This window comes from Lygodium microphyllum, chromosome 20, assembly GCF_053477565.2.
Source record: "Lygodium microphyllum isolate KBCC chromosome 20, Lygodium_microphyllum_v1.1.10, whole genome shotgun sequence".
Taxonomy (NCBI): Eukaryota; Viridiplantae; Streptophyta; class Polypodiopsida; order Schizaeales; family Lygodiaceae; genus Lygodium; species Lygodium microphyllum.
Window position 1 is genome coordinate 131,377,525 of NC_141154.1, and position 25,497 is coordinate 131,403,021.

General features: G+C 41.1%; 1 protein-coding gene across 1 annotated transcript; it reads left to right on the top strand.

Annotated features, from left to right (window-relative positions):
- Window positions 1-20,313: 20,313 nt before the first annotated feature.
- LOC148019398 (small ribosomal subunit protein eS27y-like) lies at window positions 20,314-22,407 on the top strand. The gene is made up of 4 exons (XM_087701403.1): window positions 20,314-20,470; window positions 21,754-21,855; window positions 21,941-21,969; window positions 22,080-22,407. Exons 1-4 carry the CDS (start codon window positions 20,348-20,350, stop codon window positions 22,204-22,206), a joined length of 381 nt encoding a protein of 126 aa, XP_087557529.1. The 5' UTR covers window positions 20,314-20,347; the 3' UTR covers window positions 22,207-22,407.
- Window positions 22,408-25,497: the final 3,090 nt, after the last annotated feature.

Consider the following 25,497-nt stretch of genomic DNA (forward strand, 5'->3'; position numbering starts at 1 on the left):
CACCCAAGCTCTCTCTCTCTCTCTCTCTCTCTCTCTCTCTCTCTCTCTCTCTCTCTCTCTCTCTCTCTCTCTCTCTCTCTCTCTCTCTCTCTCTCTCTCTCTCTCTCTCTCTCTCTCTCTCTCTTTCAACTAGTTGCAAATGAGGGTTTCCTTGCCCTCCAAGAACTTATACCCCTGCTGGACATTACCCGGATGTTATCGATCACTCTCCTTGTGATTCCTACACATTCAAATGAGCATTACCTCCATTTTCCACCTGTTTTCCCCGATTTTCTCCCTGTTTTACAGCAGTAAACCCTATGTCTCTCGGGTGCGATTTCCTAATGTTAGCCTACTCTAAACGCAACAAAAATAGAAAGCAAAAAACTGAAATAATTTCTCCATGTTTTCCAATCATCAAACAACCAAAATATCCCAAACACTCTGAGTCAATAGCTCAATTGATACCCTGACACTCATTAATCCACTACTATACATAGATTTCAAAATCCATATTTTAATCATGCAACTATATGGCAAAATGTAGCATCAAAACATTTGGACATAGTGTGGTAAACAGCATAAGATCTTGACAAAACCCTATATGGGCCACTAAATATCACTTCCACCCTATTATGTTTGTTTATTATAGCAACAGAAAAATACCTCTTTGCTACTCCAAATTCATTCTAAACTCAAATTTTCATGGTCCTTGAACCTTTTTTAGTGTTAAGAGTCAAATTCTATCAAACAAATGCCTTCAAAAGCAAGTTTGGAGCTCTTGAACTTCATGCACAACATGCTACCCTATGTTGCCCTATTATTCCTTGTCAAAATCAACCCATAGACATCACAAGAAACTTAGTTCTTGCTACCCAAGTTCATTTAGAGCATGCCCTTTAGATGCATCATGCCTCTCTCTCTTATAGACAAGCATAAGTCATCTCCTGTAGCAACCATATACAAATAGTATGCTGAAATTTTTATTACATCACTACATACCCTACCATATACCCTATTTTGACAATCACTTCTAGCCCCAAAACATCTAGCAATACCTTCCCTTGAAGCCTCAAGTGCTAGCATATAAATAGGGTGGTATCCCAAAGTGCCTTCAACCCCAACGCTTCATGAATCATGGTAACATAGATAAAGAAGAAGTATTCTTGCTAAAATTCTATGTTTTAATAGAAAGTTGTACTCTATTTTAGCCCACCAAACCTTCTCTTTTCTCCTCCCAATCAAGCATTGATGCTCCTTTCCAACCCACAAAACCTTCTCTCTTTGCCTACCAATCAAGCTTTGATACTCTCTTGAGCTTCAGTGATTGTTGCTCTTGGTTATTGCTTTGGTATGGAGTATTTGTTGCCATTAATGCATCAGCCATAGTATCATGTTCAACCCTCAAACTTCCAAGAGTACCTTTTTAAAAATGCACATATTTTAGCCCCCTTTCCTACCCACTTTTTTTCTCCCATAAAAGTCTCACTTTTTTGCCACTTACTCTTGGCCTTAGTCACTTTTCCCCCACTTACTTTTGGCCTTAATCCTTGTTTTGGACACCTTCTGAGCTTGTCCTATGGACACTAGGCACTCCTCATTTGCATGATCATGGACGACCCACAAACTCATCCCCTTTCACACTATAACTTGTCGTCAAACCGATTCTTTTACACTTGATCCTCTTGGGTAGTCTCTAGACACTACTACTTACATTATCGTGAGTTACGGTTGCATATATGAGTCTTTTCGCATCATTTCTTGGAGACAAGTACTTACAAGAATGGAAGAATGACAAAACAAAACATTAACATGGCACTAACTAAGAACACTAAAATAATGTAAATCTCGATCCTCTTGGGTTTGTTGTGATTGGATGTGAAGCATCATGGCATCCACACCCTCCAAACCTGCACCTCCTCTCATTATCATCCCCAAGCTCAACTATTTGCTCAAAGTCATCATCTTCTACTTCAAGTTATTATTCCTCTTCTGCAATGCCTTCTTCATCTACACTTTCATCCTACCTTTCATTCTTCACATCTTATGCTTCTATATCTCTTTTCTTAACTATCATGTTCATCTTCTCTGCCTTGGGTATCCACAAGTCAGTCCCATCCATCTCTATTAAAGAATATATCGCGTACAACACTTTTCGTCCTTCAGTTTTAATCTCTCTCTGCTTGAAAATTGTCATATAGGACCACCTTGCAAAAAACTACCCATTGCTCTTGATCCATAGGTCTGATTGATGAACTTCTTTTACAAAGCTGTCATGATTCTTTTGATATATAATCTTGTGCAGAATTCATAACCAAATTCAGAAGATTTCAACCCCTAAAATTTCTTGTGCAACATGCAACTATCTTATACTATGCATGCAGAACTAGTGAGACATCAACATTCTTGTCCTTGTAACTTTCACATACTAACCTAGATAACAACCAAAATTTGGCAAGCCTCTATTGTTCATATAAAAGCCAATCCTAGAAGTCTTGACCACCATAATTTCTTATTAAAATAAAATTGTTTTCAAGTTCATCAATTCTACTCTAACCTATCTACTATAGTAACTTATAGCCATATCCCTCTTCTTGGAGCAAAGTGCCATGTTTGCATTGCCCAAGAAAATATACACATGGTGAAAAGGCTATCCCTTGGATCATACAGCCTACACAACACCCATAGATCACCAAGATCATATAAGACCATATCATCCTCTTGCATGCATCTATGTTAGGATAGCATCCCTTTGTGACCTCCATATACATATATTTAATCTACCCATATGCATACACATAAAAAATACTTGTTCATATCATATATTGTGCATTGAAGCGGCCCTTACTTGCACTTTGACAGCACAACTAGAGCATCACTCATAGCGTCAAGTACTCTAGTATCATGCATCACTATGTTCGTTGCCTTCCTTGCCAACACATATACATCGGACAAAATATCATCAGTAGAGCCTTCCATAGTAACTTCAATTGCAAACTAATCCACATCATCAATTGCACCCTATATCTCATATGCACCCTCTGCTAATATTGCACCTACAACTTCTATCAATGCATTTCTATCATCACCTCCATCTTGCTTATCAGAGAAAAAAGTAGCATCCCTAGTTAAGATCTATGTTTCATCAATACCCTTTGGCACTACACCAACATTTTGTAGTATCCTTCACATTTCTAGACAAAGTCTTGGTAGAGAGTACCTCTGCATCAGCAAAAGTACATCATGTAGAGCATCCATAGGCAATACATCCTCTTCTACCAATGTTTCAACCAGATCCTTTGTCACACCATCTATTGATAACACATCAATAGTACCAAGTTCATCATCTCTACAGATAAAACCTCTTCTTCAAGGTATGTGAACATCCACTGTAACTCATGAAACACATGTAAGAGTTCCTAAGCTTCATCCTACACATTTTTTGTTTGCCCTTTGTCTTGAATTCATGTAAGTTTCAACTGTAACTCATAGATTTTTTGTCCTAGTGCTATCTATTCTAATTTGTGAGACCTTAAATGCTCGATTTAGCTTGCCACCTTGTATCAGATCTTGCAGACAATACTCTTATTTGAGCTATTTTTATCAAGCCTAGAAATTACATTCTTTACATGTTTCCAAGTTGGTATTCATCCCTCTCTCTATATTAGCAACTTCCAAAAGATCCAAAAGACTTGATTGCAAGTACAATCCATTGCATGAACAAACAATTCACTTTTTAGTATCTCCAATGTTACTTGATCTCTTCTTGACAATTGTACATATTGAAGCTCGATTTCGTGTAATAATTCTGACACTATTAAAACCCTTTTTAGGTTTATCAATCCCCTCCAAGAAACTTACACTAGACCCTACAAAAGAAACCAGTACCTACAGTAGAACTAAGACCTCATGAATCTCCCAAGTTTGGAATCCTTCTGACGGCCTTCACATCGAATTCACCAAATGTTGGGGTGTATAAGAAAGAAGGGTTTAACCATAGGGGTTTAGGTAAAGAAGGTTGGAGAGAGTAGGAAGATGAATTGATTACCAAATTCTGAAATCCAAATAGACTATTTGAAGCCAAAATCAAAGCCCTTTGATTTATGACATGTACATGACTTCAAGATCAATGCATGGACTACAAGTAGTAATGCAAACTGTTAACCCCAACACGAAGAAAGCAAAGCAAAAGGAAATAAAAAAGACGCAGGGCAAAGGTGGAAAAAAGGTAGCCCGATTGAAGAAAGAATAGGAGAAAAGGCAAAAAGCGCAAGGGCAACCTTAAAAGTCCAAGGCAAATGCAAAAGGGGAAAGGTGCATTTTAAAATAAAAAGGCGCACCCTGAAATCTTGTAAAAGAGCGCCGAGCTCTCACCCGTGCAATTTGTAAATGTAGACGGGCGGTGAAAAGGAAGCTAGGAAGATAGAAGGACAATGGGAAAAAGGGCCTAGGCTATGGCCGGCCATGTAAAAAAGGGAAAAAGGGGATGACCGCCCAAAAGGGATTTAGGGTTTTGTATATAAAGTTGAAAAGTGAATGAGAAGCTCATTCTTGTGTGTGGCCAAAAGTAGCTCTCCTCTTCTTCTTCTTCTTCTTCTTCTTCTTCTTGCTTGCTTGAGCTTGTGCTTGAGAGAGGGAGTGTGAGAGTGTGAGGGAGTGAGTGTGTGAGGGTGAGGGACCGAGGAGGAGAAGCTCTCCATCTTCTCCTCTTTCCTTCTCTTCTCTTCTCTTCTCTTGTCTTGCTCGCGGCGATGGAGCTTGGAGCGTGGAGCTTGAGGATGGAGCTTGCTTGAAGCTTACACTTGGATCGTGGAGCTACCGGAGTGCGCGGGAGAGGAGGTAACTCGAACGGCATCAAGGTAAGCTCACTACACCCGTAGATATGGATGGCGCGTCGGTTATGTGAGAGGTAGCCATTAGTGCTCGGCTTGGAACGCTTGAAACAATAAGCGGTCCGTGGGTCTTGGCGGTTGAGCGAAAGCTCCCACATTTTGGTTCCATTGCCGGGACCAACGGATTCAAGCCTTGAGCGCTTGCGCGCTTCGAATCAAGCATCAAAGTAAGGGGTTTCCCCCGAACCGGTGCTTGAGATAGGTAGGAAGTGAGGGGGTTGAAGATGGTATTCGATCTCCTTGGCAAGTAGGTTTTTTGATTTTTTGAGATTTATGTTATGAGATGGAGTAGTGTAGGTATTTACTTTGTGTTTTGGATGCATTTAGGATAGGAAAAAACAAAGAAAAAGAAACAAACAGTAGGGTTCTCTGTTACTGTATAACAGGCTAAAACAGGGAAATAGGGGCACAGATCCTTGGAGTGCCATTCGATTCGAGCACCACAGTGGTCCCAAGCATGTCTGGCATTCCCTTGTAGTGTCTCGCACCTATCTGGAAGACACTGGACGATTCGGTGTAGTAGACGTCAGTCTAGAGGCATCGCGTGCAACTCGCGGGCCGTCGGTCGCATAGTCGGACCAGGTCATTCGAGTCCCAGAATCGGACCAGTCCATAGTCGGACACTTGGACTCGGACCACTCGGACTAGTCCATAATCGGACGCTCAAACCATCTTGTCTAATCGGACCACTCGGACCAGCCTGTCCGATTTTGGAACTCAAACCACTCGGACCAATCCATGCGATTTTGAAAATCGGACGCTCGGACCACCGTCCGATCGGACCACTCGGACCAACCAGAATCGGACCACCCTATCCGATCCAATTCCCAGAATTGGACCACTTTGAGAATCGGACCACTTTTTCGATCCGAGTCCTAGAATCGGACGTGACCAAAATCGGACCACTGGGCCGATTGGACCAACCCAAAATTGGACGTCCGATTCTGATAATCGGACTCCTGAAAATTGGACATCTGAGAATCGGACAAAAAAGTGTCAAAATCGGACAGGTATCTAGAACACAAATTTTGACACATCTAAACCCCGAGATTGACCCCAAAGGCTACGTAGAGCTAAAGACACATCACAGATCCATCACTTAGCTAAAATTTAGAGCACATAGTTCAAAATTTGGCTATAAACTGTCCTCCAAATTGTGCATGGCTTTTACCGTAACGGCCCTGCGGGCCGGGGGGGACTGGCCCCCCCCCCCCCCCCCGGACCCCCGCAGAGTCTCTGCCCCCTCCGCACCTCCCCCAAGCAGGTTGGAGGGAAAACGCGCGCCGTGACCGGTCCTCCAAATTGGACCCTAGTGAAGTAATGGCTCTACACGAGCATGGATTCTCACTTGCAAAAGAGCAGCCAAAAGCCCATACCCGAATAGAGACAAATAGAGACCCTAGAACCTCAATGGGCCCATCTAGCTGACAAGGGCAAAAAAGCCACACTGCAAAAACACATATGTGTTGCTTTCGGACTGCATCTAGTCAAAGCAAAAAGCAACAACATCAAGCTACAATAGCGAGAATGACTAGATATGACAGTCCTTACGATAGATGCTCCTTGAATAGCACTATATTGACAATCCAAGGCACCAGTGGAGAATCCACATCTGGTCGTACAGTCGGGGACTCAAGGGCATTTGTCAGAAGGCTTAAATTTACAAGCCAAGACCCGAAAGATGAAGACATAGTACCACCTGCGTATCTTAAGGTCAAACTCACCGTAGAAAGAGAGCATAGTGTTGATGCTCTCATTGATGAAGGAGCAAATTTCAATATCTTGACTTACGAAGCATGGACTCTACTAGGTCAACCAGAGCTCAAACCGACTGATGCAACTCTTAACCCTTACGGGGAACACCCACAAGCACTTCTAGGGAAGTGCAGAATCCTTGTAACTATTGAAACAGAAAGCTTGCCAGTCTTATTCTATGTTCCTCCAACTAGCGAGAATTGTGGAAAGGAAATCCTCCTAGGAAGGCCCTTCAAAAAGGCAACGAAGTGTGAAACTGACTATATAGCAGAGAGGATACACCTAACACTACCAGGCGTGAGGATAATCACAACTTTTAGCAAGGGTGACCTCACCAAACCTCGAGGGAAGGGAAAGGAGCATTCTGACATACCAAGCAAGCCTAGTAATGAGAGCAAGGAGTTGTTGAAAGAGTTGATACAAGCGCAGGTTGAACGGAGAGAACCAGTGAGTGAGGCCATACTTGAGACAAAAAGGGTAGGAGACAAGGCCAAGGATAGGGTTTGGACTCAGAAATATCATAGAAGACCACGAAAGAAGCCCAAGCCTTATAGGCGAAGGCATCAATGGAGAGTCAGCACAATGCCGCGATGGATATCCAAGGCGTTGCTATGTGCTCAAGGGTACTATGCAGGTAACCGATAGATTTGGGTACCAAAATCCCCTGCTAAACCGCCTCTATCAACTGAAGGCCAGAGTGCATCAAAAGCAATGAAGCACAGGAGGGAATCTAAGAGAAACTCTAGGTCTCAAGGCAAGAAACCAGACATGATGGTTCGAAAGAAAGAGCCTCAGCCTAGCATGCTAAATAGACAGATGTCATATGTGGCCATTGAGCATGCACAAAAATCATTAGTGCCCAAAGAGCCTTTGATTTCCCAAGGGGAGAACAAGCACCATAGGCACAACATTGCTCAAGGCAAGGCTGATCGCTTAACAAAGCAAATGGCACAATCGCCTAATAGCCTCGAGCAAATTCTCCAGTCAGTGCCAAGCCCACGTAGGAGTCCCAAATCTCCTACATCCTCTTCACCTAAATGGACACGGGAAGCACGGCAGCCGCTACTCAACCTACACAAGTGAATGTGTAAAGGGCAACAAAAGGCATGACAATTTCTGATCTGCCCAAGGACTTGACACCGTAGTGTACCAATGGTAGCCAGTCCACTAAACTAGATGCTACTACTTTCAATCAGGGACCACAGCAGTCACAATCCTTGGCTGTGACAATGCCCCTTGTGGAATGTATCTTTAGTAGTTTACCTGTGGAGGAGGTGTTGCAACCAAATCCCTCGACAACTCCAGCACTTTCAAAGTGCCTAAAGCCTAGGCTTGAGGAGAAACCTCTCAAAGTTGTGGTCAGGGAGGTGGCGCATCGAACCACTCAACCTAGCAAGGCTATTCAGTAGGCCCTGGCCATGTCCCATAAGGACACACTAGAAAAAGAGAATGCTGAGGCCCAACCAAGCACATCAACGGTTGACCCAGTCCAAGGTCCTGAGTCATTGAGAGATGCACCTTCACTGACCAAGAAAAAGAGGATAAAACAACGAAGACAACAGCAATCACAGGTGGTTGTGGACCCCAAGAGCGATGGAGAGCTGGGGAAAAAAGCATCGAGTCCATCCACCAATGAACCCATTGATGTCTCTCTTAATAGCGGTGAAACTTCAGTCACACCCGTGTGCTCTGAAAAATCAAAGCAGCCGTTGCCATCAACAGTTGCTTTCAACACTCAATCCACCGACAATGGAACTCACATCGACCAATCAAGAGTGGATACAACGTCGTCACAATAGGGTGACAAATCTATACCAATCACATCCGAGAAGAACCATGACAAAATAGCAGCAAAAACTCAGGAAAAACATGAGAACCCCAAGAGCATAAGAAATCCTAGTGTTGACCAATCTTGCTCATCTAGGCCTGAGCCTCCAGCTATGCTAAAGCCTAAGGAAACTCCTAGAACCTTGCATGAGATGGCAACCGAGCAAGCCCTTGTTGAACATAGAAGTATCGCAGAATGCTTAACTGAGTTGGATGCTAAGCTCAAAGTGGTCACACGTGTCTACGTCCTTGCAGACATGGGCACAATCCCCAAGGAGAAGCTTGGAGATTACTTGTCCTTTCCTCTATCCTGGGAAGAGCAAGAACATCTTGACGAGCACTACGACAGGCTCCTGCATGAACGCATGCGACTCATCTCTGACGAGGAGGCAGACGAACTGCGCTTAACCGTCACGTTCAATGAAGTGCTTTGCCAACCAAATCTCGTAGACATAGAGCAACTAAAGCGACTGTCAGCAGGCCAGAGTCTGTTTGAGCAGCGTTGGTGCGAAAGCCGCGTTGTAATGGCCGAACTAGGGGCTCAGATCATGACAGTCTCAGAGGAGCGATTGGCCAAATGGCGGTCTCAAAGAGACCCAACCTATGTGGCACCAACTTCCCTTCGAGTGTGTGCTGACTGCCATTCGAGGTATGGACTTAGCTGGAACTAGCCAAGAGAACGCTCTGTTTGATAAGGTTCTCACTGAGGAGGAATTACATATAGCCAGTAGACTTGGACAAGGTTCCATGCTACTCCATGTGGCAAAATATCTATCAGTATTAAGTAAGCTGCCACAAATACTAGATGCATGTCCACGCTCCAGTACAATCCCGAGTTCTACAATTGGTTCTTATCCTCGTAAAGTGACATGGATTCATAAATATGTATATAAATAGACAATGATTTTTGTGTCACCCTATATAGATACTATCAACACACACAAGCAATGATAGTCAAGCGCAAGGAGAAGAGTTGGGTTTGACAGGCTAAGCTCCTCAGGTCCTCCTCTCATCACACTTTTAAAAGTCGTGTGACCATTCCCACCTCCAAGTGAAGGGCATGCAACCCTCATTACCGCCATAGGAAGCCTTGACCAACGACTCCGATGGTGTAGATGGGGTACCGTCCCTTTCTATACACCTTTCCCCCTTTCTGGTCTATCCTTCCGAGAAGGAGCCCTGCCTAAATCCATGACTGCCAGCCGATGTAACTCGGCGTAAACCAAGATCTGCTAATAGTAGGAGGCTAAATATATATCACGAGGGCCATCCCTCTGCAACAAGCACTACATGCCCTACCCCTCCCCTTCTCGTCCTATGTGCTTGATAATCTGCACTATAACCCCTTACATATGAAAGGCCTTATCATGTGACAAATCCTAATCCTTGATTCGCATCTTACAACCCCCCCGCAAGGAAAACATGGAGAACCAAGGGCAGCTGGCTTGCAAAGACACTCTTCGCTGCTGCCAACGGGAACATGCAGCACACGCCCCTCCCCGGTGCGCTACGTGCCCACCCTCAAGAGGTATGCGAAGAAGCGAGGCCCTAAGCGACACTGTCCCGGACGAAGGCCGAAGAACCCCCTGGCCAAGAAAGTCGAAACTCGAAGCAATGCGCAGCATGTGGCAACGCCAGTTGCACAGACCCCCAACGCACGCTCGGGCACCATGTGCTCATGAAGTGACAAGGCGGCCAGGGATAGGGCAGAATTTAATGAATTGTTTAAAGACATTCTGGAAATGGTAGCGGCTTGGGACTACACCATTCATGTCCCAGCTGACATGTTCCCTGCCCAACCACATGGGAGTCCCGCACCAGCAGAGCGCCGACCACCCAGACTCGCCCCGCCTCGTACAAATAGAGTAGCCCCATGTTATATGAAAGGCTTATCAAATGCTACCTAGCCATGACTTTTTATCTTTAAATGGTTAGGTGTTGACATGTTCCCCAATTGTACAAACTTTTCATATATGCGTTTAATATGTTTCACGTCGTTAACAAAAGAAAAAGTTAATTAACGCAGGTGATAAATATCTAAGTCAACACCATGGAATTCAGATAAGTGATGTCTCCTTGCGTTGCACTGGTTTATAATAGTTGCGGCATATACCATGCATGTACTCTCATGAAGTGACAAGTAGATGCAGGATGATATAGGTCTTTGTGTGAAAGTATTCAATGCCCGATCACCGCACGACCACCAACCCCACAAAGAACCATTATGGAGGAAGTGACAGGAATACCAAGAAACAAAAGTCATGACGGAAACGCCACTGGATGAGAACCCAAGGACACCTCTACAGAAAAAGCACATATGGCACCTGAGCATGGCCAAAGCATAATCATCGATTACCTCCTCCTTCTTGGCTAAACTCTATGTTCGGCAAGAGCCACGCTTTCAACAAGGGCAAACATTTCTTCATCATCCAGGATGCAATTCGCAAGATGCTCTGCCCTTGTCCATGCACAGCTCACTCCAATTGTTTGATGTCTCACATGTTACGAAGAGGTTTGCAAATCTCAAGTGTATCTCTTCATCTCAACAACAATTCCTCTAGCATCAACACTGGTGACACAATCATCTCTATAATATCAATTCTTCATAGCCTTTGGATCCCAACATTTCTCAATCCAAATGAAAAGCTAACAGCCTCAATGTATGGCATTGATTGTATTCATTTTTTTTCCACAAAAAAAAAGAGAAAAAGAAAAAAAAAGCACACACGATCACAGCACCGCACCTAGGGGTCCTCAAATTAGGTACATCCAGTGACCTTGGTCGGCTGGCTCCGTCCCTAATCCCCTACCCCTTTGTACATCCCCCACAATTGTTCACGGCACATTAAGGACAGGACATACCTAGGGAGCTCGCCTCGCCTATGGTTAGACCTGTCACCCTGAATCACTTGCACAATTCTTTTGCACTCATCTCAATGCCATTACAATCAACAGTGGTAAGCAAGGCATGAACGACAATGGAAAAGTACACCATACTTTTCAAGCACTACAAGTAGCCACTAGCTACCAAAGGCTAAGACATCAAAGAGCTCAATTATGCTACATTGTCGTGACTAGACCATAATGATGTCTCAAGCAATCTTCAAGTGTACTCCCCGTCTTCATCAACAAATTTTTCCCTCAACTTAGCCCCTTGCTTCACTGCCCATTGCTATACCAGGAACCAGGCCGACAGTCTTCTAACTAAGTAATACCTAAATATGCACGTGTACTCACTTAATATTCACACTATAACCTATACACGGTTTGGGTCCTCAAGTGCAGGACAATACTCCAGGCTTGCTTAGAGTTCGACCTGTCTCCCAAACTAATCAAAATATGTCTTGTGCACGATAAGAAGACTGGCACTACCCCTTAGGGAGAGACCACATGAGAGGTTTTCCAATTGCAGGTATTAACGACTCCAACGAAAGCGCCGTGACCTCTACATCAACACTCAACTCTAACTCTTGTCCTTTACTTCATCATGCAAGACCACCAAAAAATCATCATGAGGAGAATCCACCATGAGCATCCCAAGAACACAACACCTGTGCCAGCTATGAGTAACCATTCCCAACAAAGAGTAGCCCTATCGCCACCTACAACAATCATATCACCAGCCAATCAGAACAGCAAAGTACCACCAACGACCTTCATCTGCACCAACATCAGAACTCCTCCAAGGCAAGCCACAATAGTCTCTTCCACCTACATCTTTGGTGCAAGCTCCGCATGCTACCTACGACGGTGAGTGCCATGGGATTGGCACCCGTCTAAGAGGGGGGTAATGTTAACCCCAACACAAAGAAAGCAAAGCAAAAGGAAATAAAAAAGACGCAGGGCAAAGGCAGAAAAAAGGTAGCCCGATTGAAGAAAGAATAGGAGAAAAGGCCAAAAGCGCAAGGGCAAAGGCCAAAAGCGCATTTTAAAATAAAAAGGTGCACCCTGAAATCTTGTAAAAGAGCACCGGGCTCTCACCCGTGCAATTTGTAAATGTAGACGGGCGGTGGAAAGGAAGCTAGGAAGATAGAAGGACAATGGGAAAAAGGGCCTAGGCTATGGCCGGCCATGTAAAAAAGGGAAAAAGGGGATGACCGCCCAAAAGGGATTTAGGGTTTTGTATATAAAGTTGAAAAGTGAATGAGAAGCTCATTCTTGTGTGTGGCCAAAAGTAGCTCTCCTCTTCTTCTTCTTCTTCTTGTTCTTGCTTGCTTGAGCTTGTGCTTGAGAGAGGGAGTGCGAGAGTGTGAGGGTGAGGGACCGAGGAGGAGAAGCTCTCCATCTTCTCCTCTTTCCTTCTCTTCTCTTGTCTTGCTCGTGGTGATGGAGCTTGGAGCGTGGAGCTTGAGGATGGAGCTTGCTTGAATCTTACACTTGGATTGTGGAGCTACCGGAGTGCGTGGGAGAGGAGGTAACTCGAACGGCATCAAGGTAAGCTCACTACACCCGTAGATATGGATGGCACGTCGGTTATGTGAGAGGTAGCCATTAGTGCTCGGCTTGGAACGCTTGAAACAATAAGCAGTCCGTGGGTCTTGGCGGTTGAGCGAAAGCTCCCACACAAACCCTTTATGAGACAATCGCCCAAATACTCTAAGTCAATAGCTAAGTTGATACCCTAGCACTGATCAATTCACTGCTATACATAAACTTCAAAATCCCTATTTTAATCATGGTCATAGTATCATGCGGTAGATAGCATACTGGATATCAAGATGTATAAGGAAGAATGCCTTAACCATAGGGGTTTAAGTAAATAAGGTTGTAGAGAGTAATGATAGAAAAGATTAAGAAAATGGATTGAATACCGAATTTTGGAATTCAAACACATTGTTTAAAGCCAAAACAAAGCCCTTTGATTTATGAGATGTACATCAATTCAAGATCAATGCATGCATTGCAAGTAATAGTGTAAAACCTTTATGGGACAATTGCCCATACGCTCTCAATCAATAGCTAAGTCAATGCCCTCACACTAATCAATCCATTGTTGTACATAGACCTCAAAATCCATGTTTTAATCATGAAACAATATGGTAGAAGGTAGCATCAAACATTTGGACATAGTACCATGTGATAGAAATCATACCCAATGTTTGGGTGTATAAGGAAGAAGCCCTTAATCATGGAGATGTAGGTAGAGAAGGTTGCAAAGAGTGATCATAGAAAATATTAACAAGATGAATTGGTTATCGAATTCCGAAATCCAAACACACTGTTTGAAGCCAAAACAAAGCCCTTTGATTTATGGCATTACATTAGTCCAAGATCAATGCACGCATTGTAAGTAATAGTGTAAACCCTTTATGGGACCATTGCCAAAACACTCTGAGTCAATAGCTTAGTTGATACACTAACACCAATTAGTTCATTGCTATACATGGACTTCAAAATCCCTATTTTAATCATGCAACTATATGGCTGAATGTAACATCAAACATGTGGATAGTACATGCAGTAGAAAGCATAAGATCCCAATAAAACCCTTTATGGATCACTAAATACCACTTCAACCCTATTATGATTTTTTATTATAGTAGCATTAAAAGACCTCTTTTCTTCTCCAAATCCATTCTAGAGCTGAGTTTTGATGGTACTTGAACCTTCTCTAGTGTTAGAGAGTTAGATTCCATAAACAGATGCCTTAAAAAGCAAGTTTGGAGCTCTTAAACTTCATGAATAACATGCTGCCTTGTTTTGCCATGTTTTCCCTATCAAAATTAGCCCATAAACATCACAAGAGACTCAGTTCTTGTTGTCCAAGTGCATTGAAAGCATGTCTTTTCTTTACATACATCATGCCTCTCTCTTCTATAGACAAGCAAGCATAGGTCATCTCTCGTAGCAACCACATACAAATAATATGTTGATTTTTTTATAATAGCACTTTATACCTTGTTTTGACAATCAATTCTAGACCCAAAACATCCACCAAGACCTTCCCTTGAAGCCTCAAGTGCTTGGATATGAATAGGGGTGTATTCAGGAGTGTCTTCAAGCCCAAAGCTTCATGAATCATGATACTATAGATAAAGAAGAAGTATACTTGCTAAAAATCCCCATTTTAACAAAAAGGCATGCTCTATTTTAGCCCGTGAAACCTCGTATTTTCTCCTCCCAATCAAGCCTTGATGCTCTCTTGAGCTTTAGTGATTGTTGCTCTTGGTTACTGCTTTGATATGGAGTGTTTGTTGCCCCCTTTCATGCATCAACCATGGAGCCCTATTCACCCCTCAAACTCCCATGAATACCTTAAAACAAAGTGCCTATTTCAGTCCCCCATTCTAGCCCATATTTTTCCTCCCACATAAGTCTCCATTTTCCCCCGCTTACTTTTGGTCTTAGTCCCTATTTTGGACACCTTTTGAGCTTGTCCCATGGACATTGGACACCCCTTTCACACTATAACTTATCTTGAAACCTATTCTTTTACACTTGATCCTATTGCCTAGACACTACAACTTACATCGTCTTGAGTTATAGTCGCATATATGAGTCTTTTGGCATCATGTCTTGAAAACAAGCACTTACAGGAATGGAAGAATGGTAAAACAAAAGATTAACACAACACTTACTACGAACACTAAAATCATGTGAAATAGTGATCCTCCCGAGTTTTTTGTGAGTGGATGCATGTTGCCATGACATCCACCCCCTCCAAACCTACACATCCTTAGGATGGACCATAACTACTCATCATCATCCCAAGCTCAATTGTATGCTCAAAGTTATCATCTTCTACTTCAAGTTCTTCTTCTTGTTCTGCAATTCCTTCTTCATCTACACTATTATCCTACCTTTCATCCTTCATAGCTTATGCTTCTAGATCTCTTTTCTTGGCTATATTGTTCCTTTTCTCTACCTTAGGTATCCACAGGTCAGTCTTATCCACCTTTGTTAAAGCATATGTCACATTCAACACTTTATGTCCTTCAATTAAAATCTCTCTCTACCTAGAAAACTATCATATATAACCACCTTGAACAATAGTGCCCATATCTCTTGATTTGTAGCTTGGATCACTAAGCTTACTTTTGCAAAGTTGTAATGGTGCTTCTGATCTACAACTCTTATGAAGAACTCAAAACCAAAGTTTAAATATTTTAATCCCTAAAACTTATGCACAGCTTGCAACTATCTTTTACTGTGTGCAATCCTAGCTAGACGTCGACATTCTCATCCCTATAACTTTCACATACCGACCCGGATGACAACCAAACTTGGAAGGACTCTTTCCCACATATAAGAGGCCATCTAGAAGTTTTGGTCACCATAAATCCTTGCTAAAATAATATAGTTTTCAAGATCATAAATTCTACTCTAACCTACCTACTACAATAACCTACAGTCATATCCCTCCTCCTAGATCAAATGGCCACGTATGTCTTGCCCAAGAAAATATACACATAGGCCACAAGCTATCTGCTAGATCATATGACCTACACAACACATGTAGATCACCACAATCATAAGGTCACATCATCCTATTACATGTATCTATGTCAAGATAACATCCCTTTGTAACCTCCATATAAATTAATTCAATATGCCTATATGCATATACATAAAAACATCCATGTTAATGTTGTAGCCAATGCATTGGAAGCAGCCCTTGGCTAGCACTTTTCCGACACAACCACAACATCACTCAAAGAACCAAGTGCTTTAGTATCCTACATCACTATATTTAATGCCTTCCCTATCAACATATATGCATTGAAAAAAAATCATCAATAGACCCTTCCACAATTACTTCAGTCACTAAATTGATCCACATCATCAACTACACCTTGTATCTCATGTGCACCCTCTACTAATACTACATCTACATAAGGCATTGACATTCACATTTCCAAACAAAGTCGCGATAGATAGTGCATCTGAATGAACAAGTAAATCATGCAGATTATCCATAGGTAATGTATCCTCTTCTACAAATGTTTCAGCTCGACCCTTTGTCAGCATCTACTAGTAAGACATTGTTAGTACGAGGTAACTCATCACATAAGGCGTCTGTATCATCTACAAATAGAACCTCTCTTTCAAGGCATGTAAACTTCCACTGTAATTCATGAAACACATGCAAGGGTTCCTTGGCTTCATCATGCACACTTTTCTATTTGCACTTTGTCTTGAAGTTGTGTAAGCCTCAATTGTAACTCTTGCATTTCCTATCCTAGTGCTACCAATTTTGAGTTGTGAGAACTTGCAAATGCTTGATTTAGCTTGCCATCTTGTACTAGATCTTGTAGACAATACTCTTGTTTGAGCTAATTTTTATTAAGCCTAGAAATTGCCTTCTTTACATCTTCCCAATTAGTTATTAGCCCTCTCTGTATTAGCGTCTGGAATTTGTTGCTTGAACAAATAATTCACATTTTAGTATTTCAAGCATTAGTTGATATCTTGTTAACAATTGCGCATATCTACATGAATTCCTATAATAATTCTGACACTTTTAACCTCTTTTTGGGTTTATCAACCCATTCCAAAAAAGAAACTTACACTACAACCTACAGAAGAACCAACAACTGTAGTAGAACAATGACCTAATTAATCTCTCATGTTTGCAATCCTTCTAAGGGCCTTCAATGTCGGGTGTATAAGGAAGGAGGCCTTAACAACGAGGGTTTAGCTAAAGAAGGTTGCAAAGCGTAATGATAGAAAAGATTAAGAATATGAATTAATTATGGAATTCCATAATCTAAACACATAGTTTGAAGCTAGAACAAAGCCCTTTACTTTATGGTATCTACATCAGTTCAAGATCAATGCAGGCACTGCAAGTAATAATGTAAACCCTTTGATGGGGTGATTGCCGAAATGCTCTAAGTCAATAGCTTAGTTGATACCCTAACACCGATCAATTCACTATCATACATAGACTTAGTCAATAGCTTAGTTGATACCCTAACACCGATCAATTCACTATCATACATAGACTTAGTCAATAGCTTAGTTGATACCCTAACACCAATCAATTCACTATCATACATGGACTTCAAAATCCATGTTTTAATCATGCAACTGTATGGCAAAAGGTAGCATAAAACATTTGGACATAGTACCATGCAAAAGAATGCATAAGATTCTGACAAGACCCTATAGAGGCCACTAAGTACTACTTTAGTCTTGTTATGAAAGTTTATTACAATCGCATGAGAGACCCCTTTGCTGCTTCAAATCCATTATAAAGTTGAGTTTTCATGGTACTTGCACTTTCTCTAGTGTTAGAGAGTCGGATTCCATCAATAGATGCCTCCAAAAGCAAGGTTGATGCTCTTGAATATCGTGGATAGCATGTTAGCCTATTTTATATTGTTAATCTCCATCAAATTTAGCCCATAGACATCACAAGAAACTCAATTCTTGCTACCAAAGTGCATCCAAAGCAAATCTCTTGTAGATAAGCATATTCTTCACATGTAGCATCCACATGTAAATAATATGCTAAATTTTTTATTATGACACTATATATTGTGCTATATGCCCTATTTTAATACTCAAATTTAGCCCCAAAACATCCATTGGACCTTCCCTTGAAGCCTCAAGTGCTAGGATATGAATAGGGGTATATCCTAGAGTGCCTTCAAGTCCAAAGCTTCATGAATCACAATAACATAAATGAAGAATAAGTATTCTCGCTAAAATTCCTTAGTTTAATAGAAATGCATGCTCTATTGCAGCCCATAAAACCTTCACTTTTCTCCTCATAATCAAGCTTTGATACCCTCTTGAGCTTCAGTTGTTGTTGCTCTTGGTTATTACCTTGACATGGAGTGTCTGCTACCCCCTTTCATGCATCAACCATGGCACCCTCTTCAATCCTCAAACTCCCAAGAATATCTTTTAAAGAAAGAGCATGTTTCAATCCCCTTTCCTACCCACGTCTTTTCTCCCACAAAGGTCTTCCTTTTCTACCACTTACTCTTAGCCCTAGTCCCTATTTTGGATAGCTTTTGAGCTTGTCCCAAGGGATATTGAATACTCCTCATTTGCATCATCATGGGTAATCCACAAACTCATCCCATTTCACATTATAATTGGCCTTCAAACCTGTTATTCTACTCTTGACCTTGCTAGACGATCTGGACACTACCACACTTACATCATCTTGAGTTACAGTCGCATACACTGAGTCTTTTTAGCATCATGTCTCGAAAACGAGCACTTATGGGAATGGAAGAATGGCAAAAGAAAAGATTAAGACGGCACTCACTAAGAACACTAAAATCCTATGAAATGGTGATCCTCTCACATTTTTTGTGAGTAAATGCATAGTGCCATGACACCTAGCATGCTCAAGTGACCTAACTCCTTGAGAATAGCACAACACCAAAACTTCTCTACAACTAGGTCCTCAACTATGGGATGACATTCCAAGCTTACTTAGAGTTCAACCTAACTCTCGGTTGCACTTGCACACATACAAACCACTACATAAGTAAGGTAGATACACCTTGGAGGTAGAGCACAAGTGATTGAATTGGTACAACAGAGCCTTGAGACCCATCAATATTGGTTGCTTGCAACCATCATGATTACTTCAACATCAGCTAACAACTACTCCTTCTCTCTTCAAGATAACCTACCCAGTATTAAGTTCTTCAGCTCAACAATGTCCTGTAAGTAGCAAATGTGATTTCTAAAAGGCCTTGCTAGAGGTGAGATTTACATGTGTTTTCCCAGCACCATCTCAATGTTGAGAAGGTTCCAAAGGTAAGTCGGCAACTTAGGTATTTCCACCTAGATTGGAATTGCCCCTTGAAATAATCTTTGCTAATTCGAACTAGTTGCCATGGCATTTCATACACTAGATCAAGTCCCCAAAAGAGGACCCCTTGCTCCTGCACCCTTTTAGTAGCCTCCTTGCTATCAAATACCACTTCAAAAAAGCCCTTCCCCTCATAATAGATCTAGTCAATTGATACCTCAGACTTAAGAAAAGTATTGAACTAACTTGCAACCTCCATAGCTATAGGAGGATGTCATGTAAAGAAGACCAAAACCACTTTAGTATTGAACTTGAGCATGTTTGAACATACCTTTTTTGTGTTGAGTGTGACTTTCTTGGATGATCCATGGCCTCCTTGCTCTACCACGTTTTTCCTAAGTGTAGCATGTGATAGTTCGAAAACTAGTGGGTAATTGTGGATCGGCTTTGATGCGTAGGCTGATGTCTATGCTTGTCTTTACTAATTTGGATTTTTTTTTGTGCTTGACACCCAATTTAATAGTCTCCTTCGAGCTTGTGTCATTTGGCTCCACATCACAACACTTCAGTCTTAGGTTGTTTGCAATGGAGTTAGCATTTATCTTTGATGCATCATTCTTAGGTGCACTTTCTTCCATGATCTCATCCTTGCCTCTTAGCTTTGGAGGAGGCTTACTCACTATTGCCTTAGTAAGCTTCCATGTAGTAAGTGGTATGGGGTGCTTTGTGGTGGTCTCAAGAGCTCACCTTATGTGAGTTAAATCCCACATGTGGGAGTAAATTACCAATGCCTAGTTCATAGTCTTCTTGTGAGAACTACTACTTTCCAACGACCTTGTCAATAATTTTCAATTTTGCTCAGACAAGTTTATAACGATGTATACATTCCGTTCTCTCTTAGTTTCTTTAAACTATGATAATGAAAATAATATATTAATCAAAATATTTACATCAACATTGCTGAAAAGGCTTTATGCATAGCCAATGGAGATAATTGATCTAGACCCTAGAGAGAAGCTTTAGAAGCTGCTTTACACATCCGGATCTTTCCACTTAGAGCTTACAACTTTATCTTTGCTCTGAATTGCAATTTGCACTTGTCTAGCTGGTTTTTGATTTTATTAATAGCTAGCTTAATTGAAAGTTGGGGTTGCGAGTGGGTTTTATAGGCTTTTGGATGCTTAACCTCTTTTTCTTTTTTCCGAGTCTGTGTCTGAGAACAGGCAGGGCAGTCGACTGCCTCCGGGAGCCATACCCAAAGGAAAGCTCAAAAGAAAGCCTTCTCGCAGCCGTAGCGATGGTAGGCCATTGATACATTCTCTGCCTTCGGTCTGTGTTTGTCTGCGTTATTCCTTCTCTTATTGTCATGTGATAATTCCATGCTCGTCTTGTGTGACGGCATTTGCCTGCGTTATTTCTTCTCTTATTGTTATGTGATGATTCCATGTTTTTTCTCCTGAAAGCTGTGACGGCATCTTGATGCTTGTCTTCATTTTAAAATCGGTACAATAGTAGAGGCCTAAATGAAGAGAGGAAGCTGTGACTGCATCCTGATGAGCTTTAATCTCAAAATCGGTTGAATAGTAGCCCTCAATAAAGAGAGAGAACTGTGACTGCAACTTGATTCGTAGCCTTCATCTTAAACTCAGTATAATTGTAGGCTTGAATGAAGAGAGAAAGCTGTGGCTGTATCTTGATTCGTAGCTGCAGAAAATCGATAGATAGTAGTGGGCTGCATTTTGATTCGTAGCCTCCATCTCAAAATTGGTAAATAATAGTAGGCCGGAATGAAGAGAGTTGGGCTTGTCAGTGCGCCAGCCTCTGGATGTCTTTTGCAGAAATTTGTTCAGTCTTTGTCCCTAGGCATAATTATGTTTGCGTGTTGTGCACCTCCATCTCAAAATTGGTAGATAATAGTAGGCTTGAATGAAGAGAGTTGGGCTTGTCAGCGTCCCTGCTTCCAGATGTCTTTTGCAAAAATTTAGTCATTCTTTAGGGCTAATTCCTTTTGCGTGTTTCATGGAAGTGGTACCCTGAACTCTCAAAGGGTTTCTGATGTGTTTATAGTGTTTTGCCATGGTGGAAGGGGTGATTTTGGAACTGTACTTTTATGGTCTAGTGCCACTGGTCCTTTTCTCATTGTTTCAACGAAATTGTGCTGCATGGAGCTTCTTTGCAATGAAAGCTGTGCTGCCATTCTTTGCAGTTGTATCATGTGTCACATTTCGATGGTGGGCCTGTTTGCAGATGCAAATTTGTAGTTTACCTTGTTGACTTGCATCTGGTAGAGCATTCTGTTTCAGTTTTTATTGGTTCTGGGCACTCTAAAGTTGTGCACATGCCTTCAGACAAGACAAGTAGCTATGCAATTATGTGTTATTGCTTTGTAGCCTTTTAATTGATGGTGGAGATATTCAAAATAGGAGCTTTGTCCTTTGGAATGTTGCTAGTTTACACCTGGTTTTTAAAAAATATATTTGAATAGTTAAATCTTTCGAGGATATGCATGTATGCAATTTGCTTCCTTGACTGTTTTTATTGTTTTTATTGTGGGTCTCTTATGTAAGATCTCTTCTTGTACAGGTGCTTTCCAATGATGTTGATTTGCTACATCCTCCAGCAGAGCTGGAAAAAAAGAAACACAAGTTGAAGAGGCTTGTACAATCTCCCAATTCGTTTTTCATGGTAAATTCTGACAGTGGATTATTGTATTTTCTGTTCATATGACTTATGTGGCTCTGGTTCTAATGGTTCTATTTCATCAATGCAGGATGTGAAGTGCAGTGGATGCTTCAACATGTGAGTAGCCCCTACATAGCTCCTACATGAATTTGCTCTGATGTGAATTTGGGCTTTGTAGAAAGAGTAGACGAATTATCCTCTTAACAATTTGATTGTACTGCTTGCAGCACAACTGTGTTCAGCCATTCACAGACTGTTGTACTCTGTGGAAACTGTGGACAGGTTCTTTGCCAACCGACTGGAGGCAAAGCCAGATTGACAGATGGATGCTCTTTCAGAAAAAAGGGTGACTAGCCAAATCATTGAGTCTTGAAATGATGCTGTGAAACAGCACTGTCAAAAATCATGAGTCCTTTAGAGGTTTTGGAAGGAGGTCTGCAAGTAGCAAGTTAATGAGCCTTTAGGGTTTGTAATGCGTTTTACTCTTTGAGGCCTGAAATTTTTTTTTGCTGATGACAATATATTTGTTAAGCTTTAAACATTATGGTATTTTCATACGGATGTCCCAAAAATCGCAGACTATGTCAAACTAGTTTCACAATTTTGATCGGTATAGTTCTTATAAGGGGTGGAATCTCTAGTTTCTAATCTCATCATTTTAGTGTGTTTGAATTTGTTGGGTTTTTTGCAAGAAACATTAGTTGCAAATTTCCTGTGAATCATTATTTGCTGGTGGTACATTGAAAAGCCCTGTATGAGATGTTTTATTTCAATTTGAACCCAACATTTTATCACGTGTTCAATTTGTGTAAGCGCTAAACATTCTGGTATTCTCATGCTGATGTCACTCATTGTGTAGTTCTTATCATGGGGTGAAATCTCTTGTTCCTCATCTGATCATTGTGTTTGAATTTGTTTGCTTTTTTGCACAAACATTAGTTGTGAATTTCCTGCGTATCATTATCTGCTGGTTGTACAATTTGGCTGGAAAACCTTCTTTGAGATGTTGTTTTTCATTTTGAATTGAGCTTTGCGTTGTGTGTTCAATTTGAAGGAAAGATTTTCAATGAGATGTTAATGCCAATTTTAATTCCAGCATTGCCTCCTTTTTTTGGTACTGAAGGATAAGCTTTGTGTGGGGTTTGTTTAGACATTGAAATCCCAACTTGGCCTTTTTGCACACATGGATGTTAAGCAAGCATGTCTTAAATGTCAAAAAATGTTTGGCGTTTAGAATGATTCTGATGTTTGCAACTCTGCCACTGGGTCTGCCTTTTCCAACTGTCTGTGGCAACTTTGTCTAATTGTAAATGTGTAAGGGAATTGTGTTTTTTCCTTCATCTCCTGATCTCAGTAGAAAATCTGTTTTCCTTATGTTTTGCTGATCTCAATACATTGCTCCACTTGTCCTGACCTATTTATGAATTCCTCCTATATCGTAGTAGAAAATATCTCTCTCTTCTTTCACATTTTATTGGTCTCAATAGAAAATTTGTTTCCTTTCATGATCACTTTTGGTCTTAACAACAAATACATGGTGTTGCAATCTAGTTTTGGGCAGCTTTTTTCTTCAGGAATTGTTCTATGGATGTTTACTACAGAGGAAAACAATAGGAGCTAGGTTGCTAGATGATCTGTGCCTTTGTACTGCGAATGGAGCTGAATCCTGGAGGAGGATAGGAATTGCATCTTTGCCCAAGAGCTATCTATTGGGGACCAAATGAGTAAATGATAGTCATTCATCGACTGTACTCTAATCTGATAAAAAGTAATTATTTGGTTGGAAGGCCTATGACAGGACTGCCAAGCGTTTACCTCACTTTCTGGAGGGGCATGATTGCTCTGTCTCTTGATGGAAGATTGACATGTAGTTTCAAAATGTGGAGAGATTCACTCGAGATAAGTGCAACTTGATTTGGTAGAATTTTCCACCTGGTTGTAAGGGACCTAAAGAGTGCTGAGATTGATTGGGTAAACGCTTCTGAAAGAATGCCTTGCCTTCTAAAGAATGCCAAATGTGGATTGAAAAACAGTTGGCCATGGTGAGTAGGTTAACTTCACTTATGTGCTAGTTATTGCTTATGTGCTGGTTATGAGAAGGAAATATGTCATGTTGTGTAGGTTAACTTCACTTATATGCTAGTTATTGCTTATGTGCTGGTTATGAGAAGGAAATATGTCATGTTGTGTAGGTTAACTTATGTACTTGTGTTACGAGAAGGAAACATGCTAGATGCGAATTGCAAGAGAATCGAGAGGTGTCTAATAGACGCATTATTAGACTTGTACATAAGGGTTGGGTTGCATTAATGCGAACATGGTAGGGGTAGCCCTATGTTTGCCATGGAGTTGCATCCAATTTGCATAAGGATTGGCTTACAAACATGACAAGCAAAAGTTTTGTGGGTATATGAAAATGATGAGCAAAAGCTTTGCAATGTGCTAGCCGTCGATTCATTTTGAGTGTTTGATGTTATATTGTTGCCCATGTTCACCTTGAACTTTTGTTAGTGAACCTCACTAGCCTTATGAATACAATATCATTATTTTCATTGGTTCAACAAGGGTAGGTGGGGGTTTTGATTAATCTCATTCCTTGATCAAATCCGGGGGAGTGTGATTCACCTCTTTTGATCATCCCATTCCCAACTCAAACACTTGGTGTGACCAAGGGTTGGTGGAGGGATTGCGATTCACCTCTCTTGATGAACTTTGGGTGTGGCCTGGTTCTAAACCTCCAAATTTTGTTTTGCTTTAATTTGCGCTTCTTATAGGGGCCCTCCAAAATTAGGTTTTTTTCACTTTGCCCTTGCACTGTTTGATGATGATTTGTTTTGTTGTGTTGTATATATTGGTCCAACATTAAGAAGCTCCAATATGGATCTAAAATCATTTGAGGTTTTTTTTTTTTTTTGGGGGGGGGGGGGGGGGGTGTTCTAAATGTAAATTACATTATTGGTTTGGTGTAGTTAAAGCAAAGATAAAAGGCTTCATTTGTAGGTGTTTTTGAAGTCCTAACACATATTGTTGACTTGCAGGGGGACTAGTAATGATATCATTTGAGTTGTCCTTGGTGTTCTTTTTTTAATGTCATTGAGCATTGTTGTGGAGGGCATGATGTTTCTTGTTCATCTTAATTTTGCTCATTACATCATAACATTGGCTTCTCAATCCTTGGTTTCAAGATTTGATTCATATAAACAATTTTTATGTTGCTCTTGTATAGAAAGGCTACATGTGTGCTGCTACTACACTTTGGTTTATTTGGTCAAAACTTTGGTGTGTGGATATGAGGGATTTGCATTGGAAAAGTATGGTTTTGGGGCATGTAAGGAAGGCCTTAATCAAAGGGGTTTAGGTAAACAAGGTTGCAGAGATTAATGATAGAAAAGATCAAGAAGAAGAATTGATTACGGAATTTCAATATTCAAACACATTGTTTGAAGCCTAAATGAAGCCCTTTGATTCATGACATGTACATTAGTTCAAGATCAATGCATGCATTACAAGTAGCAATGTAAACCTTGTATGGGATGATTGCCCAAACATTGGAGTCTATAACTCAGTTGATACTTGGACACTCGTTAATTCATTAATGTACATAGGCTTTGAAATCCATGTTTTGATCATGCAAATGTATGGTAG